The sequence below is a fragment of the Passer domesticus genome, chromosome 5, assembly GCF_036417665.1.
Source record: "Passer domesticus isolate bPasDom1 chromosome 5, bPasDom1.hap1, whole genome shotgun sequence".
Taxonomy (NCBI): Eukaryota; Metazoa; Chordata; class Aves; order Passeriformes; family Passeridae; genus Passer; species Passer domesticus.
Window position 1 is genome coordinate 47,164,887 of NC_087478.1, and position 19,057 is coordinate 47,183,943.

Below are 19,057 nucleotides of genomic sequence, written 5' to 3' on the forward strand. Positions count from 1 at the left end.
CATTGCTATGATGCAAACTATCCCCTGGAAATGCTGCTGGCAGGGAGGGAGATGTGCTGTAGGGCAGCTCCTCCCCTGCAGGGCATGGGGAACCAAAGAACGCACTTGGGCTGAGATCTAGCATGGGGAGCTGGTGACTGCATCCTACTCCTAACTTCAGGAGGGGGGATGTGAGCCTGTGGGCTCAGCTTGTCCAGCAGTCACTGGGGAGGGGCAGGCACCTTCAGGGACCAAGTCCTCAGGCCTGTCTCAGAGGACCTCAGCTGCCAAGTGGGGGCACATGGGACTCGGTCACCTTGAGCCAGAGCACCCTTTGGATTTTTATCTCCTCCTCTCCCAGCCTTGATCCAGGACAGTGGGCAGTAGAGGCCTTACCAGGAGTCCAGATGCTGTAGCTGCTGGAAGGACATGAGTCCAGCAGTAAAGCCCTATTAGGGATCTCCTGGGTAGGGCAAGTCACTAGTGTTGCTTCCCTCAGCTGACAGCCTGCCAACAACTGTGGCTGGCCCCTTTCTTTCCCATGGAGTGAAGAAAAAGAAGATGTGACTTTTGTTGAGTAGGAATGGAAGAGATCCACCTACAGCACTGAAATACATCTCTTCAGGTCTCAAGCATCAGGCTTTGATGAGTGGGTATTGGTGGTGGAACATTTCACATGCTCCTGATCAGGAATGCCTAAGACTATTAAAGGATTTTTTTAGTCCCTTCCAATGGTTTGAGGACCAGGCTTGCTTGGTGTGGCCTGCTTTGCCCATGCCCTGCACGTTTACTGAGCAAAACCAGATCTGAACCCTGGAGAATGAGACATGGTGCTGAGGAGCCACAGGTCTGGGTGTGCACTGGAGAGGATGGAGGGAGCAAGGTGATGGAGAGCACCGTCACTAAGAGTGAAGAACATACAACAGTTGGCCTGCTTGCAGAGCAGTCACTGGCAGATGTGTCCTCGGGGCAGTGGGAGCTTTTAAAAGGGGAAACATCAGTGCCCTTTCACTCTTTTCTCCTCTGGCCCTTTGCACTTTCAATCCAAGCCAGATCTGTGCCCCCGGGATGGAGTCTTGTAAAGATCTGTGCACAGAAAAGTCTCCTGTAGACACCAAGGGAGCTTTTCAGTGTAAGCAAAGGCGGGTGCAGGCTGGGGGACATGCCTGGGCTGGGGACAACATGCAGGTGGGCAGGGGAGGAGCAAGGATCAAGGAGGTCAGCCTGGGACACAATCCCCCTGGGTACGAGGTGCTGCCTGGCTGAGGCACACGGGGGGCTGGGGGATTTCGGGAGCATATTTTGGAGGAGAGGGGTAGTTTGAGGGCACGTTGCAAAGGCAGGCAGGGGTAGGGCTTGGTTGCTTGCTCTCCTCCTCCCTGGTGAAGATCCGCCCCAGGCCAAGCGCAGCGATTGTGAGCCCCAAGGGAGCCGACGCAGCTTGACAGACTGTATCTCCCTCTGCCACGGGGCCTGGGGCGCTGCGATTTCACACTCCGGCGGCCCTGTCACTGCTACGCCATGCAAGAGCTGGGCTCTCACTCCCACTCTGCCATGGCCTCATCAGGAAAAGCTGCCATTGCCTCCTCCTGCCTCTCCTTCGAGTGCTTCGACACCCTGACCAAGTCGTGCATCAAGTGCTCCGACCTGTTCCAGGACAACACAAGTAAGGGGACAAGGGCAGCTGAGCTCCCCAGGGCTGGGTGGTGGTGGGCCAAGGAGGCTGGGGGCACCCCAGGCATGGGCAGGTGGAAGGCACCTCCTGCTAAGGATGGCTATGGAGGTGGAAATGGAGGATGGAGCACCATCTCCATCTAAAGCAGAAGGGAGGAGGGCAGCCAGTTCCAGTGAGAGGAACATGGTGTAGGGAGAAGTTGGATGATCCACCCTAGGGATCTCATCAAGCATGGGATATTTTGTTGCTGGTGGCAGGTGGGTCACAGTTAAGCACCACATTTCCCTGTGACTGCAGCCCCCAGGCCAGCCAGCCAGGTGAAAAGTGCTGCTGCCCTCCCTCCTCCTTCAGCTTTCCCCCTCCTGACACTACCGGCATCTCACCCCACAGCAGAGCCCACCCTGGCACCCGCCCTGACCAGCACCTTCCTGACCTTCGGGGTCCCGGTGGTGGTGGGGGTCGTCCTGGTTCTGGCTGCCGTCTGCGTCTTCCTGGCCTGCAAGGAGGGAAAGCGAAGGAGAAAGAGGAAGGCAGCAGATGAAGAGGACAAAGGTAAGAGACCTCTTCCTCTCCCTCCCACAACACCCTGAGGACCCTGGGGTAGATGGGATCACTTACTGCTGGCTCCACTGAGGCACAGCCCAGGCTAGCTCCTCCACATCAACATCAGCTCCACAGGCATCCCATGGCATTTTGGGGCACCTGAGTCACTGTCTGAGTGACAGTGTCCTGCATCCCCTGTACCTGACTGCCAGCACAACCCTGCTGAGCCATCCCTCCCTGTGCCTTTGTTTAAAGCATGTCCTGGCACCATGTCCTCTCCACAGGGGACACGTACGGAGCGCTGGTCAGTAGGAGCTTTGTGAGCTCCCTGGTGAGAGCCCTCTCCCCCACTAGCCAGAGGAACATGGATGGAATGGGAGTAGTGGGGGCAGTGGTGGACACCTGGGGATGGCTCCAGAGGCAGCCTCTCCCTGTGACAGCCATGGTGGTCCTATGTGGACCACCCAGCTTGCTTCTTGTCCTCGAGATGCCCAGCCTCCTCCAACATGCATCCCAAAGACCCCAGTGGGATGTCAGGACCAGCCCCATTGACAGTACACTGCAGCACTGCACAGGGTTATCTGGTGCATCAAAATTAGGGCTGGGGTTCAAGGAATGGGGCTGAGCCTTTCCTAGCAGGGTACTTCCAGGAGAATAAGGCCACAGTGCTCCATGATGGCCATTTTGTTGGGGCGGCTCTTTCCTCCCTCGGCGGTCCCTGCACTGGCACTGATTCAGCCTTGAACAATCTTCTCCAAAGTGGTCTTCACCCCTCCCCATTCCCAGGTAGGGGGTATGGCTGCCCAGGACCCCCAGGAGGGGCTGCCACACAGGGATGCCACACTGCCCCATGTCCCGGGGGGTGTCCACAGTGGGGCAGCTGGTCCTTGTGCCCTGCTTGCCTGCACACTTCTGGCACTGCCGGATGGTGACTCAGACCAGGGGGACATTACCCAGGGCCTTTTTGCTCTGTGACAGCCCATGACGCACACGCCTAGAAAAAATACCAAAAGCGAAAGAGAAGGGAGAAATCCAGCGGTGAGAGAGATCTGGCCATTTTGGAGGCACTCCTCAGCCTCCTGTTGCGTACCCTGGTCCACATCCCCGTGTCCCCCAAGGCTGCACCACAGCAAGCCCAGTGCTGCGGCGCTGGATGTGTGGGAAGTGGCAGGAGGCTTGGGGCTGGAGGCACACGCCTGCGTTCAAAGTGTGTAAACAAGTCTATTTTTAAGTGGGAGGCAGTCGGGGAGGGCAAGCTGCCATGGGCTGGGCTCTTCTGCTGCCAGCAGAGTTGAGCGAGAGGACTCGAAGTGGAAGTGCAAGTTTCGGCCCTTCCCTCTTGCCTTTTAGGGGGAGAAAAGCACATTGGTTGTAAGCAGGAGAAATTCTGCAGCAGGAAAGATGTGGGAACCTTGCAGACTCCTCCTGTTCCAGATCCCTCTTCTCCCCTGGGGACAGGACCGTCTCCCTGGGACCTGCCTGACCCCACTCCATGAGCCCCTTTTCTTGTCCCTTCCCAGAAAACATAGACGTTGCCAGCCCCCTGCCCAGCCAGGACTCTGCCATGCCAGAGGGAGAGGGTGCCCTGAACCCAGCCCCATGCCTGCACCTTGTTGGGAGCCTGAAGATGCCAGGGACACCCAGGAAAGCCAGGGCAAAGCAGAGGCCGTGCTGCCAGGGCGATGCTGATGGCGACATTGTTCTGCTCTCCGCTGTGTACCCCCGGCCTGAGGAATGCAACCACAGCTTCCCACTGCCTGCCACTGAGCTGGGGGCCACAGCGCTGGTCACCACCAAAACCACCCAGAACTGCGCCAGAGAGGAGAGAGTCTGAGGGCAAGGGGAATGGAGCTGGAGAGCTCTGGCCAATCCCTGTGGATACTGAGACCCTGCTCCTGGATGAGTGAAGCCTTCCATGGGTATGAGCTCCATGAGGATCAAGATCAGCCTTTTAAGATGACTGTCCTTTTTGTGCTGAGTCCCAAGTTACACCTGTAAATGCTGGAGGAAGCCAAAGTGGATCATGCTGAGTTACAATGAACTGTCAGCAGCTGCCATGGCTGAACCATAGGGAGGAGGCAGAGACACAGCCTGTGAGGATGGAGTGTGGCAAGGACTGCTGTGCCATTTGCAAGGCAGCTGCTGTGCCTGGGCAGGTGTCATGCTGAATGGGTAACTGCTGGGAAAAGGGGCTGGAAGATCAGAAACTGCAGGGGAAAAGGAAGCAGGGAGTCACTTTAGGGCCAAATCCCACACAGCAGTAGTTTGATTTTTGCTACGGACCTCAATAAAAGTGGACTTGAGGCGATATGAAGCAAGGCACACTCAGCATCTACTCCATTTACAGTCCTGCCACCCTGTCTTCTGCACTCTGTGATACCCAGGTCTTCCCACCCTCTGGGCTCTCTCACATGGTGGCAGGCATCCACCAGCACTCCCGCCACAGCCAGGTACCCTGGGGATAGAAAAAAAGTTCATCTTCCCAAGCAGTGAAGAGGGGAAAAAAAATCTGTCCTTGTTCTGACCTATAGTCCCTGAAGTTAGGGAGGAGCAGTGGAGACAGCCAGTCCAGAGGAGCTCCCTGGATGTGTCATTACAGCCCCAGACAACCGTCACTTCAGCTCACTGTCGCTGCAGAAATACCGTGTGTCACTTGGGATGGGTGCTTCCACACTGCACAAAAGCAGTCAGGGAGTGATGTGAGCGTAGGCAGGATGACTTAATTTATGACAGTGTCCTCAAGGCTTTGCCTGTGTGCCAGAGCTGGCCAGCATTGCTGATCCCAGGCATTTCCCTGCAGGTGGGTTTCTTCACCCGCCTGTGAGTGCCTTTACTGCACAGGAAGGGCTCTCTTTGGGAAGTGAGCTCTTTTGTGTGGGATTGATGATTCTGAATAATTACAGCAGCTGATGCCCTCTGGCTGAACAGAGACTCTGGGCTGGGTGAGAAGCCCCTGGAGAAGGTGATTAGTCACTTAGAAGTGCTTTGAGGGGCTATTTACGTGAAGCACCATCTCTGGGTCTGCTCTTCCTTAGATGAGGCGGCTTCCTTGTCTGAGAGGTTTTGGACACTGAACAGAGCTGGACAAGCAAGGTTTGGGGGCACTGACACCAGGCACTAATGGGCCACCGAGTGCCATATTCCCAGTAGGGTGAGTTGGAGGCACTGTGTGGAGGGGATGTCCCTCTGATGATGGGAAGGTGACTCCCTGCCCAAGCCTGAGCTCTCTCTGGGGCTGCAGAACAGGTGCTACTATTGAAGGGTGACCCCTCTCTTCTCCCCTTTCTGCACTGCAGTCAGACTCATGGAATCTGTCTCATAAGGGCAACCACAGGTGCTGCCACAGGAGCAAGGCCAAAATTACTCACCACAATTCCTCTCCCAGACCTTCACAGACTGGCAGAGGTGAACTCTCATCTGACTGAGGCTCCACATGATCTAGGATGGGATGGATTCCCATCTCAGCCTTGGGGCTGAGGATGGTGGAAGAGGTGGTCCATGTGCCAAGTGACTGTCTCCTGGGGCTCCAGACACCTGTAGCAGAAACTGGGGGCTCAAAGGTTGATGTCCCAGCTACCCAAACAGCCTTGCTGCCCTTTGCAGAGGAGGTACTGCTACGGCATGAATCAGACATCTCCTCATCCTCATGCTCCGCACCCAACCCTGTGAAGTAACTTCAAACAACCTGTGTGTATGTGGAGGGGGAAAAAGAGCTGAAGCCAGGTCGGGAGATGTTTTGTCACTAGAAGAACTGCTTCTGGGAGACAGAGCAACTGTTTCAGGGGAGATGGGGGTGATACAAAAATGGAGCAGAACTGTCAGGAGCCACCTCCACTTTCCTTCCAGTGACAGCAGCAGCCCAGACCTGTGGATGCACTGCCCACCCCAAATGATCTGGGAATTTGAAAAAGAAACACCCATACAAATCCTATTGAAAAAGCTCCTCTTTCTGCTCAGGTAAGGACTTCTGTTCTCATTTCTGCTGGAGCTTAAGCCAGACATCTCCCTGTACAGGATGTCACTGGCATTTGCAGCACTCGGAGTGGCAATTGGATCCACACTGTATTCCTCAAGCAGTGAGTGCCCCTTGGATCTCCTCTCTGTTATGGCACGTGAGGTGTCTTCCCTGCATCATGTCTGCCAGCTGTGGTGGGGCAGTGCTCCCCTTCTGCTCAGTCTGCCCAGGAGAGATCTGTAACCTGCTCTGTGTGCTTCTCCATCCTTATGTACAGGGCAGAGAGTTCTCCATTTTGTCTGCATGGGAGGCCAAAGGAATAGAGATTAAAAATATGGCAGTAAAAATTAAAGAATAAAGTGAATCCATCGTCAATGCATGCTCAGAGGTCTGAATGGGGTCCCCATTTTCCTGGCTTTAGGTGTCTCCAGCATGATGGTCCTTGGGATACAGCAGGGATTTGAGTTGAAGAGGTTCCCCTGGCAGTGGCTTTATCAACACATTCCCTGTACATGGCCACCTGCATGGCCGGGAACCAGCCAAGCCTGACCACCTGCATTTCCCCAAAGCCGTGCCAGGAGCTGGCCATTAGGACAAGGACTGGGGAAAGTCTTTTTTGGGGGGGTTGGGGTGGGGACGTTGCCTGTCTTTGACTTTCCATAGCAGTTTCTCACTTCCCTCTGTGAGGCAGGAGCTGTGCTTCCTCCTCAGCCTGGCACTGCCTGCGCAACTGCCTTGAAAGGCTGCTGAAGCTGGGCTTCACTTGGGTGCATGCAGGGGCATGGGGTTTCAGAGAGAGCCAGGGGAAAGTCTGAGGAAACCCCTGGGCAAGAGAAAGCAATTGAGGCTAAAACCCTCCTCACTGCAAAATCACCTCAGTATCTCCCTAGACATTTCAACTCCACTGACCCTGTTTTGGAGTAGGTCCTGGGCGTATTTGAGCTCCTGCAAGTCTCACCAAAAACGCTGGTGGTAAAGGAAAGAAGCCTTGGTGTCCCTATGGACGTGGGTTTGTTTTCATCCATGGTCCTAGAGTCAGGAGCCAGCTGGCCAACAGTGCACGGCAGTGTGAGGAGATGAACCTGGCCAAGGGTCTTCTGCAGCCACCAGTTGTGTCTGCCAAACCCTTCTCAATCCCATAGGCTTCCCAGATTCCAAAGTGAGGCCTTCCTCCCTCACTTGCTCCTCTCCACTCCCATTACTGGCTCACCTCCCAGTTTAGTCTCCTGATAATTCACCCACAGGCCCAACTACTCCAGCCCAAAGACCCCCAAGCCCCCCAGACCCAGCTTGCCCCTCCATGGGCAGGGCCTTGACAGCAGGCAGGGCAGGCAGGGCAGGGGGCACCATTTCATCCCATACATGAAGTAATGTCCCAATGGCAAATGTCCAACAGGGTCTGCGTGTCTGGGTGCAGCCTCTGATCCCCCACCTGCTGCAAGGACGGGGCTGTGGGGCCACGCCATCGTCTGCTCACGGGACACGGACCTCATCCCATCCCACAGGAGCCCTTCCCATCGCTCACATCCCAGCGCCAGCCGTGGCACGGCGACACGCGGGTGCCCTGCAGTCCTGGGGAGCTCCCGTGGGAGGAGGACAGAGGTCAGCAGTCCCGGGGCGCCTGCCACGAGGTGGCACTGACACCACACGCCGCAGGGACAGTGCCCCGGGGCTGCCGGGGACCAGGCTTGTGGCCAGCCCCACTTGGGCCAGAGGGAAGGGTGACAGCTCGGTCTGACTCTGTCCGAGCACACAGCCCAGCACCATGGCCCCTGGGCTGCCCGGGAGAAATGTCGCTGGTGACTGCACACCTGTGGGGCAGCCAGAGGCACAGGGAGCTGCTGCTCCATCCCCCAACAGCACTGAGGACCTCGGACATCCTCCTGCTCCCCGAGCAGCTCATTCCCAGTGGTGTCAGACCTCTCTGAGCATTCTCCAGGACATGGACCTGCCACCCAGCACCTCCCTTCTCCATCCCCTCCCTGTCAGCCTCTGCCAAAAAGGAAAATACCGTGCTACCCACAAGCTCCCCAAGTGGAAAAGGCCAGGGAGAGAAAGGGCTGGCCAGCTCCCTGTGCGATGCTGTCAGGGGACCACAGCCTTCCTGATGCTGCTCATCAGCATCCCTCCCTAATTGCTACCCAGTGCCTAATGACAGTAATTAGGAAGAACGAAGCTGCCTGGGGACTGGAAGCGCTGACAGAGTTGGGGGAGACAGATGGTGTTCGCACTTAAAGAAAGATTGGGAAAAAAAAATTCCACTCAGCTTCGATCAGCCTCCTTTTCCTTTGCTTAGTGTCAGGATCGCTTCGGTCCACAGGCACATCAGGGAGAGGCAGAGATGTTGCACTGGTCATTTCCAAACACAATATCTGCACACACACACACACACACACACACACACGCACACACACACACACACACACACACAAACACACTCACACACACAACCCGCAGACTCACCGCTATTTTACAGTGCGAGGGAGATGTGGGAGGGGGCACAGTGCCTGCCTGGTACCTGGCACGGAGGGGATTTCCTCACTGCTTTTGTGGGCTGATGTTCTCCCCTGGGGCCGCCCCCACAGCTCCCGGCTTTGCTGGCTGTGATCACTGAGCAGCTTCCCAGGGGTATAAAGTGAGGGAACAGCCCAAAACCACCTGAGCAGCTGTGGTGAGCAGACAGAAGCTCACCTGGCAGAAAGAGATTGCCAAGGGACAGCCCCACATTCTCCCCATCACTGTGAAGACACCATAGTGGGCTTTCCAGGGAGCCGGACCTCGGCAACCAGAGCAATTGGACAGGGACTGCAATGCACTCAGCTTTACTGCCTGGAGAAACCCCACTGAGAAAACCCCCTCCAAACCCTTTCATACAGCCCCTTGGACCTGAATCCTGGGGTGATGCCACCTGCCTCCAGAGCTACCTGCCAGACTGCAGCTGCACCTGGGCAGAGGGACGATACTGGGGTGTGAGGGAAACCCCCTTCCTGCCCCTTAGCAGCTGTCCCAAATGCTCTCAGGGTGCCCAGGACCTTCGTCCCCCAGAGCACCCTGGGGATGCAGGGTCAGGGTTGTGCTCGGTAGGGAAGATGCTCAGCCTCATGGAGGAGCATGCTCAGCCCTATGGCGTCGGCCTGGCCCCACTCAGGGGATGCTCCAAGAAAAGGCCCAAGGCAGGCATGGGGCAAACCTGCACATCCCCTGGGCTTTGGCAGGTAACTTCCCCCTCTCCCACAGCAAACGGGGTCATTTAAAACCCATTCTGCATCCTGGTCACAGCTAGTGAGGCGAGTAGAACCTTGCCAAGTGACACAAACCTCATGTGACACCTGAAGTGATCGGTGGTGGCAGGCAGATTGTGCAGGGAGAGCCTCTGCACTCCTGTCGAGGTGCTGCTGCAACAGGCACTGACTCCCCTCACTCCCAGGGACACCTCCAAGGAATGCAGGGCTATCCTCCTGCTGGGATGCTGGCATTCCCAAAGGGCTGTGGAAGTGGGCATGAGATGAGGAAGATCCCCAAAAGTAAGGATCTAGTTTTGGACCCCCCCCACCAAAGGGTCATCTGGGCAGCAAGGTGGCTGGTGCCAGAGCTAGAGCACAAGTGCAGCCTGCCCTGCTCCAGGCTGCATTGCATCCTCCCCTCCCTCTCCTGCCTTATGTTGTTTCTTCTTTTTTCCCTCTTTTTCTGAGCATGGGGCTGTGATGAGAGCCCAGGGTGCAGCCACGGGGTTGCTGAAGGAGGAGGTCACCAGCAGTGGGGTGCTATGGGGACAGAGCCCCATGTCCTTCATCTGCCATCTCCAGTGTCAGCTGGCCACAGCTCCCGGGCTGCTGGCAGGAGCTATTCTGAGCCTGGATCAATGGGCAAGTGTAGGGGTTTGGGTGACAGCCACGGGAGGCTTGTTGGGAGAAGGGAGAGCAGGTGGGATTTCTCTGGAGATTCCCCCATCTTCCCTCACACACACACACACACTGTGCTGTCCTGTAAGGTTTCAATGATGCAGATGTCTTTCTCATTTCCTTCCCTGTGGGGGTTGCAGTCTGACTGGGTCCCACTACCCAGATGTCGCTTCCTGATTTGAGAAGTGCCGTCATTTTGTGGAGTGGCAAAACTCCAGGATGAAGGCACCTGCAGCCAAAAACTGTGGCCAAGACTGAGCTGAGGATGGAAATTTAAATAGTGTTTTATAGTGGGGGTGACACACAAAAGATCATCTTCCTCCTCCGCCAAAAATAATTGCCATTCTTATTCTGTGACAATAATAATATTTGGTAAGGCTGCTAATTCTTTGTGAAGTGAGGATAATTTTAAAGCTGCTGATTTAAATTCAGCACTGCAAAAGTTTTTGGATAATTAAAAAAAAAAAGGCTGTTTTTCTTAACTGAAAGGTTTGCCTTCTCCATTAGCATTTCCAATTATGTCCAATAGTTTCCCATAAGCAAATTTGCAGATGATACCAAGTTGTAGGGGAACGTCGGTCTCCTAGAGGGTGGGAGGACTCTGCAAAGGGACATGGACAGACTGAATCCAACAATATGAGGTTTAACAAGACCAAGTGCTGGGTTCTGCACTTTGGCCACAGCAACCCCCCGCAGCACTACAGGTTGGGGACTGAGCAGCCAGGCAGAAAGGGGCCTGGGGTACTGATTGACATCTGGTGGAACACCCAGATGTCCAGGTGGCCCAGAAGGCCAATGGCAGCCTGGCCTGTATCAGGAGCAGTGTGGCCAGCAGGATCAGGGAAGTGATTCTTCCCCTGTACTTGGCACTGGTTAGGCCACAGCTTGAGTCCCGTGTCCAGTTCTGGGCCCCTTAATTTAAAAATGATACTGAGATGCTGGAGTGTGTCCAGAGAAGGACAATGAAGCTGGAAAAGGGGATGGAGCACAAGTCCTGTGAGGAGCAGCTGAGGGAGCTGGGGGTGTTTAGCCTGGAGAGGGGAATGCTCAGGGGTGACATGGTCACTCTCTTCAAATACCTGAAAGAAGGCTGTGGCCAGGTGAGGGTTGGTCTCTTCTCTCCTCCTAGGCTGGACATAGGAGGAATTTCTTCAAAATTTCTGCAAAAAAAGGTGATGGGGCATTGGAATGGGCTGCCCAGGGAGGTGGTGGAGTCACCATCCCTGAAGGTGTTTAAGGAAAGACTGGCCGTGGCACTCAGGGCCATGGGCTGGCTGACATGGTGGTGCTCGGTCACAGGTTGGACTCGGTGACCTCAGAGGGCTTTCCCAACCTCATTGACTCAGTGATTCTGTGACAAGGACCTCAACCCTCACCCAAGGGATCCAGTCTCCTTTCCCTGGAGAAGAATGAGCACAGGAGGGAGGCTGCAGCTGGTCACCCTTGCTGGCCTCTCATGGCCACCACTGTCCTCCCTTGAGGGTGGTCCTCGTTTATTTGCAGTGTGAGCTGATAAAAAGACTTCCTTCCCTAAATGAGAGGGAGCATCATTTTGGCACTGGATGATCCTGTCATGGACAGTCAGAAAGAACTGGAGCAGTGGATTGGGATGAGGTGCAAGGAGAGACCTGTTAACTTCCTCCCAAGCCCCTTTCAGAGCCACAGTCCCAGCCTCTCCTGCCCCCTTAATACACTCCTAACAAATTCCCTTTTGTCTTTCTTCCTGTCCCTCACCACTAATATCAAAATTAAATCTATAAATGCTCCTGGGGTGACACATTTCCCAGTGTATTCCCAGGAGTGGTCTCTCTGGGTTTGCTCTTCAGCTCCTCAATTATTTATCTCTGCAAGGGAACAGGAAAACAAACTCAGCAAAGCAAACTTCATGCCCTGTAGTGACACCATGAGTTATTAAAAAATATAATAAAAATTCCCCAGTGAGTCATTTAAGAGGCACTTAAGCATCTCCAACCACAGAGACGATAGTCATGACTAACTGTTTACAGCCAGCACTGGCTGGGGAGGGCCAGGGCAGGACAGAATCCAGATCCCCTCATGGCATTTCCCAACAGGGATGTTTGGGGGAACCCTGCTGGTGGACAGTAAACACTAAATGTCCTCATTTACAGTTTAAGGTAATTGCAAGCTCCCTGTAAGCCTCATATGTTCTGGGGTGGCAGAATGAGGTGATGCAGAGGATGTGGGGGATGTAGGGGACGTGGGAAGTTATAGAAACCGTCGTGGGATGCAGGAGATTAAAGAATGCAGGAGCATTTGAAGGATGCAGAGCAAGGTGGGGGATGTGGTAGAAGGTGAGGAGTGTGGTCGGAGGTGAGGGATGCAGAGCACACAGAGGAATACAACATACACAGGGATGAAGAAGATGGAGGGGATTGGAAGGATGCAGGGCGTGTAGAGGGATGTCCATCTACATGGGCAGATTGTGCCAGAGGGCTGCTAGCACAGAGAATGCTCTTCCCCAGCATTCTCTTGCCCACCTGAGCCCCATTCCAGCTGTGATGCCAAATGGCCACGGGAGCAGCAGTGAAAGAGCCCCCTGAACATCACCTCCCTGTGACAGTGAGCGGCCACTGCAGCCAGTGGAGCACTGACCCCATGCTCAGGAGAGACCTCCTTGACCTCTCCACCTGCTGCCTCTCACACCATGGCCAGTCCCCTCTGCTCCTCAGCCACAGGGACCTGCTGGGGCACATCCAGTTTTCCTGCTCCTGGCACAAAGAGCAGCAGTGGCAATGCAGGAGAGGGCTAAATGCTGTGCAGGGAGTCTGCACAGCCCAGCATGGATGGGCTCCAGCAAAGGGAAACTGGAGGGAACTGCTGGCCTTGGAGGTGTTAAAAGGAGCTTATCTTTAGATCATCCCTTGCTTTCAGCCCAAATCCAGAGCCCTCCACAGTTAAAATGCCCCTGCCTAAACTGTGACGTGCTTTGAGCCCAGGTTTATCCGCGCTGTCACGGGAGCAGTGTGGAAGCCTGTCTTGTTTCAAGGAATCCTGTGATCCAGCTTCCACTCAGGAAGCCCAATCAGCAGGGTGTGCCCATGCAGACCCCCGCTGTCCCCGCTCTGCCCGGGAGGCAGCCCACAGCAAACACTTGACCCCTGGCTCTGCTGCCCCCGACTCGCTGCGCCCCTGGCACGCCGCTGGCACACCGGGCTCCGCTTCAGCCCGAGCGCCGGCAAAAGCAAAGGGCAGCATTTTAGGAGAAGCGTGTGAAATGTGTTCTGGCAGATCAGCCGAAGAGCTCTCCAGCGCAAGGAAAGCATTAACATTTGCAAAAGGTCCTTGCAACAAAGCAATAAATTCCCAGCAGGCAAATCCAGATGTGGGGGTGTACGAGCCCTGGGATGCAGACAGGGATGGGACAGGTCCGCTGGTTTGGGAATGATTCAGGAGTGTCCTGGGAAAGAAATGTTCCCGGGCAGGAATGTTACACTGCAGGGTGGAAATGGTGGAGGCAATCGGAGTGGGAGGGACCGCTGGCTCCTGGCTGGGATTGACAGCGCAGAGATGTACAAGGGGATGGATTTAGGCTTGGTTGGGACAGGATCTCCCCTGGGTCTGAGCTCCTTTTCTCCATCAGCCCCTCTCCCCCACATGATGGATTTGCAGAGAAAGGATGGGAAAAAAACCCTGAAGCCTGCAGCCTGTGATTCATCCTTACTATATTTGCACATATTATTAGAAAGATGAAAATATAGCCAGAGCTGGAATTACAGATTTAGTAAGCAGGACTGCCTATTTCAGCACATACTGCTTCTCCCAATGACTGTAACTCTACAGGGGACCAATTTACACCCTCACTAGCATTAAGGCATTGCCCTACACTGTCTACTTATATATCTGGGTGGATATATTCAGCAAGCAAGTCCTTCAGGGACAGCAGTGTTTGGGTTCTGGTGCTGCCCACTCAGCATGCTGTGCAACTGGCTGGTGCCCATAAACCTCTGCCTCAACATTCAGTCTCCTGCTAATGCTCACCCAGATTTTGGGGATATATTGTGAAACCCATAGGCAAGAGAGACTTGTTTGCTTGCTGCTTTGCCTTCTCCATCCCTGACAGGCAGTTTGGGATGAGTGAAGAGGGAGAAAGCTGGAGCTTGCCAGCTCTTTGCTGTAACTCACCCCAAGCCCCCATCTTTTTATGAACAATTTATTAGCAAACCTCACAAGTTTGAACCCATGCCTGTCCCCATGCCTGGCCAGTGGGCTTTGTGCCCATCAGGTAGGGAAGGTGGCTGATACCTCCCTGTGACACTTCTCTGCGCTATCCCACGTGAGATCTGGTGCCCTCTGTCAGCCTGGGCACAGCACTCTCCTGCATGGGCTCTTCTTCCTTGCTGAATTGTTAAATGCAGTCAAGTGGGTGGATTAACTGCTGTAGTCCACTTACTTGGTTTGAGACATTTTGGTTTGCTAATAAACCAGGTTGGTTCAATAGTTTTCTGCCTGCAAAAGACAGCTTTTCTGCCTGCAAAAGATGTCTTTATTAAACCTGCAAAATGTTTAATAAAGCAGCAGGCAGCTATGTGACCTGAAGAAGACCAAATATAATACCAGGTACCAGGTGTGGTTGCTGGTCTCCAGCATCTTGGTAGAAAAAAAACCAAAACTGTATACTGAGCCCACTCCAAGTGCAAAAGCTCCCAGGTGTGCCAGTGTGGAGGGGCCAGGAAGACAGCACTGTATCCCTGCTGCCAACCCAGAAAATCGTGTGTGTTTTCCCATGAGGTGGCAATGCAGTGTCTGGAGGAGCTCATGCCAGGGAGGTGAGGAGGACTCCAGGATCTGTCTGCTCTGGCTGCAGTGGGACACAGCTCCACGGGGATGTGACCCCAACAGGGTGAGCAGTGCAGTGACACGGATATTTTGGCAGCAGTGCAGTGACCTGCACGGCTAAGGTCTGCAGGGAAGATTTCCCTGTGTGATGTTTTCCTCCTTTTGCTGGAAGTAAGGGAGAAGCTCTGCTTCTGGGTTTTTTCTTGCTTGTTTGCTTGGGTTTTTTTCTGATTGCTTCAGCCCCAAGAAAGGAAAGGGAGGTTGCCAGGGAGCTGACACTTGGGACAGTGTGTGACAGGATGCTCTGAGCAGAGGAGACCCCACTGTGATTGTGTTTGCTGTGAGAGACGCTGGAGACTCCACTTTTGGGATTGCAAAACACTGCATGACCCCAGCCACTCACCAGAGAGGTGATGGCACCCCTATTTCTGTCCCTGGCCTCCTAGTGAACATGTGGGAGGTATTTTTATCCTCCTGCCAGCTCCCTTAGTCACCGGTGCTTGCTTTAAATGGGTCAACAGGGAATAAAGATGCAGCAGCCCTTGCTCCCTCGCTGTCTGTCTTGGAGCACATCTACTGGCAGCACTGACTCTTCCTCCTCTTGCACTCCCTCCTGGCCAAGCGTTATCAGAGACCCAGGAGAGAGCCCTGGCCCAGGCAGTGTCAGCTGCAATTAACTCCTCATTAAAGGCAGTGGTGAGGCAGCCCCACTGCAGAGCTGCTGGCAGGACAGCAAGGGCTGTCTCCCGGGACACTGGAGAAGCAGGTGGCTGCCCTGTGATGTGACAGAGGCAGTGTGTTGGGGTGGATGGATGTGCAGGGGAAAGGGGCAGTAGGAAAACTGCATTCATCCCACACGCCCCACATGCATGGGTACAGGGCAGCAGGGATGGCTTTGTGGCATTGGGGGCAAGTATGGCCCCTCTCAGCCATTTTGGGAAGGAGATGAGGTTCCATAAGGTTTACATCTGCTGCCAGCAAGGTCGTGATGTAACACTCCATTACATCATTTGACAGGAATGACCCCAAAGCCATGGTGTCTGCCTGGACAGTGCCCCACTGCCGTGACTCCCAGTGCTCACTGCCTCACACGTCTGTGCACCTCGTGATCATTGTGCCAGCACCATGGCTCACAAACTCCCATTTGGTGACCATCCCGGGAACTGCAGCAAAATTTGAAGGGTTTAGAACCAGGGCTCTGCCTGAGGCACTCCCCTGGCTCCAGCCCCACCGTGCTGGTGCAGCCCAGCTGACTCTGCGAGCAGTGGTCCCTCTTCCAGCAGTAATGCCAGCTGGTCACCCTTTAAACCATTTTAAATGGTTTGTTCCTGAAGGGTGACAACAGAACTTCACATCTGCTCCCTCCTGCCTCGCGTTTCAAGGGTGAGATTTCCACTGCAGTCGCCTTTGTGGCCAACTCCCAGCTTAGAGGGGACAGCGCTCAACTTCAAGGTGACCTCAAGAGATGAGCATGGGGTGAGTGCAGCACCCCGGGAGATTTGGGCCTAATCCTTGTGACATCTTATAGCCAGAGAGAGAGAAAAACAGCAGGAGACAAGCTGGGTGCGGGGAGGAGGGGGGCAGAGGGGGCAATGGCTGACAGAACCAGGCAGTCGCCTCCATCACATTTAAGGGAGTTCGTTTTCCTCCTGTCTCCTCAGATCTGTCCTCCTGCTGCACTCGCACAGAGCCACGCGGCTTGGCTGCCCTGGGGAAGAGGCGAAGGGAGGGGGACCTGCTCATCGGGAGATGTCCCAGAGAGGAGCCACAGCTCCAGGCACACTGTGCAGAAGGGACTGCTCACCCTGGTGTGAGCCAGATGGAGAGTGAGGGGCTGGCAGCCTGCCCGGGACCCCCAGCACAGGCAGGGGGAGTGGGGTGGGTGCCAGCAGCCCACCTCTCCCACTCCAGGGGGAAAGCATCTTTGCTGCAGGAAGATGCTGCAAAGCTCTCCCAGAATACCAGCAGCTCTCTCAGGGGACCCTGGCACAGTGTTACCCTCAGGCACCTCAGGGCAGGAGCCAGGCCTGCAGAAAGCCAAAAACTGGCATAAAGATTGTGAGAGTAGAACAGAAAGAAGGAAAAAAGTGAAGATTTGAAACTTTTCTTATTTAATCTCAGGCTCCTGAGCCTCTAGGCTACACTCATTTTACCTTTTCAAGTCTTTTCTCTGTGGAAGGATGACTAGAAACCCACACCTTGCTGATGAAGACAGAGCCCCATGGGCACTTTGGTGGGTGGGGAACCTGGCAGGGCCTTTGGAGCCCCAGCCCCTTTGATTTCTAAAGCTACAGAGCCTGCCTGGCAGGTCAGGGAGGGGGAAGTGGCATGAGAGTGGCAGTGAGGGCAGCGTGGCCTGCAGTGGCCTCCGTCCCCTGAGGTGAAGCTGGTGCAACGGGGAAATGTCTCTGGCGATGATGTGGAAGACAGCAGAAGGGCCACTCAGGTGTTGCTAATTTTCAAGACCGAGCTTTTTTTGTCTTAGCAATTCTGTAGCTCAGCAAGGCAAGACATTCCCCTGCCGCCACCAACCCGGCCAGCCCTTCTCCCACAGGTCCTGCTGCCTGCCGAGGGCAGGCTGGTGGTGGCCACTGTCACCACACAGCCAGCAAGCTCCTATTCAGAGCTGAAGGACAATGTGGAAATGTGAGCTAAACATCTAAATGTGAGATCAATACCGAAACATCCCCTGCCCCTCCAAAGAGCCATTTGGTATCTCTGATGCACGTACTACCTTCACACTGCAGGATGGTGCAAGTGTCTGGGCTTTTCTCCTGAAGTGTTGGAAGTACTTCACCTACAGCAGCCTTGAGCTGTCAGTTTTCCCCATGAAACAGGGGCTCCAGCCTTCACTCAAGAGGGACAAACTGAGGTAACAGTTTGCAAATCTTTATCACTCTGCATCCTTCATGCCTCCCAAAATCAGAGGCCCATGGTCTGGTCTCATTCTCCCAGATGCCAAGGGAGCAGAAATCGGGAGATCTTCTGGCCATGCTCTGCTCAGTGACACATCTGTGCTAACATGGAATCTCTGGGCAGGCTGGGAAGCAGATTCCTGAGCCAGCTTGGATTCTGCCCAGGGTGTGGTTCCCTCTTTCCATGCCCCAGGCAGGACCCTGGGGAAGGGGCCCTCTGGCCAAACTCTTCCCCCAGCTCCCAGCTCAGCACATGGCTTCTCTTTTCCAGTGGTGCCAGGACCATCTACCCCATGCCTGCCAGCCGCTCCATCCTTTAAAAAGATGGTGGATGGGATTTTCTGCACCTAAATTGGACATGGCCCAAGCCTGCTGGGCTCTCCATGCTGCCATTGGTAGAGCAGAAACCCACTATTGCTGGATGCCAAGAGTTTATTTTTCTCCTCATATTTGCAATTACCTCCACTGATCGTTACAAATATTGGCAAGCTTTAAAAATTATTGGGGCAGCCACATCCCTGCACTTACCACTCTTGCTCCAGCAGCCAGAACCCATCTCCAGCCAGGGCAGGGCCATCATCATTCTCTGACTGCAAAAGGCTGATGGTACATCCTGAAACAGAGCATGAGGGGCAGAAAGCAAAGGATGAGGCCAAGAGCAGCACCAGAGGGCAACCACAGAGCATGGCACAAGGGCTCTTGTGACAAGATGAATGTCCAGTGGTGAGAGCCCCAGTTGGAGGACATGAGGAACATCTGCCTCTGCAAGAACTATGAGACTGTGAACTGGTGCTCCAAGAGGAGTGATGAGTGAGGATTAGTACCTAGGAGGCTTGGACACAGCTCTCCTCACTCGGTCACACGCCTTCCCTGCCCACAGTATCAGCCAACTCACAGGAGTTTTCACAGCCCCCTCCGCCTGCACCCTGGTGCTGCGCTCAGACAGCTGCAGAAGAGAGAGCAGACCTGTCACATCCCCCTCCCTGATCCCTCTCTGCTGCTTTTGGCATGGTTTTAATGGTGCTTCTCTTACTCCACTCTGAGGCCCGTCTATAGCCACATACATCTCTCTGTCTGGATTTTCAGTTTTTCTCCTGTTCTGCTTAATTGACTCCTGTTCCCCTCACTGTATATTATGTCCCTTACCCTGTCCTTTGTGGAGCTGCAGGTGGTTACTGAGCCCCTCATCCAGCCTCAGCACTTTGCAAACCTCACACAGACCTTCAGAAATCATTTGTTGGGAGCTAATATCTTGCCTTTTTCCTTTTCCCTTCTTTTCCCCAAGATTGGC

At 54.6% G+C, this 19,057-nt stretch overlaps 1 protein-coding gene and 1 long non-coding RNA gene across 2 annotated transcripts; one reads left to right on the forward strand and one right to left on the reverse strand.

Annotated features, from left to right (window-relative positions):
* The first annotated feature begins 1,500 nt into the window (after nucleotides 1–1,500).
* Nucleotides 1,501–4,926, forward strand: TNFRSF13C (TNF receptor superfamily member 13C). Its single transcript, XM_064421575.1, has 3 exons — nucleotides 1,501–1,645; nucleotides 2,006–2,206; nucleotides 3,718–4,926. The coding sequence occupies exons 1-3, from the start codon at nucleotides 1,501–1,503 to the stop codon at nucleotides 4,029–4,031; spliced, it is 660 nt and encodes a 219-aa protein (XP_064277645.1). The 3' UTR covers nucleotides 4,032–4,926.
* An 80-nt stretch (nucleotides 4,927–5,006) lies between these two features.
* Nucleotides 5,007–18,744, reverse strand: LOC135301358 (uncharacterized). Its single transcript, XR_010363114.1, has 3 exons — nucleotides 18,295–18,744; nucleotides 11,134–11,214; nucleotides 5,007–6,451 (listed from the first exon to the last, which is right to left on the reverse strand). It is a non-coding gene; the product is annotated as an uncharacterized LOC135301358 (long non-coding RNA).
* Between the last annotated feature and the right edge of the window lie 313 nt (nucleotides 18,745–19,057).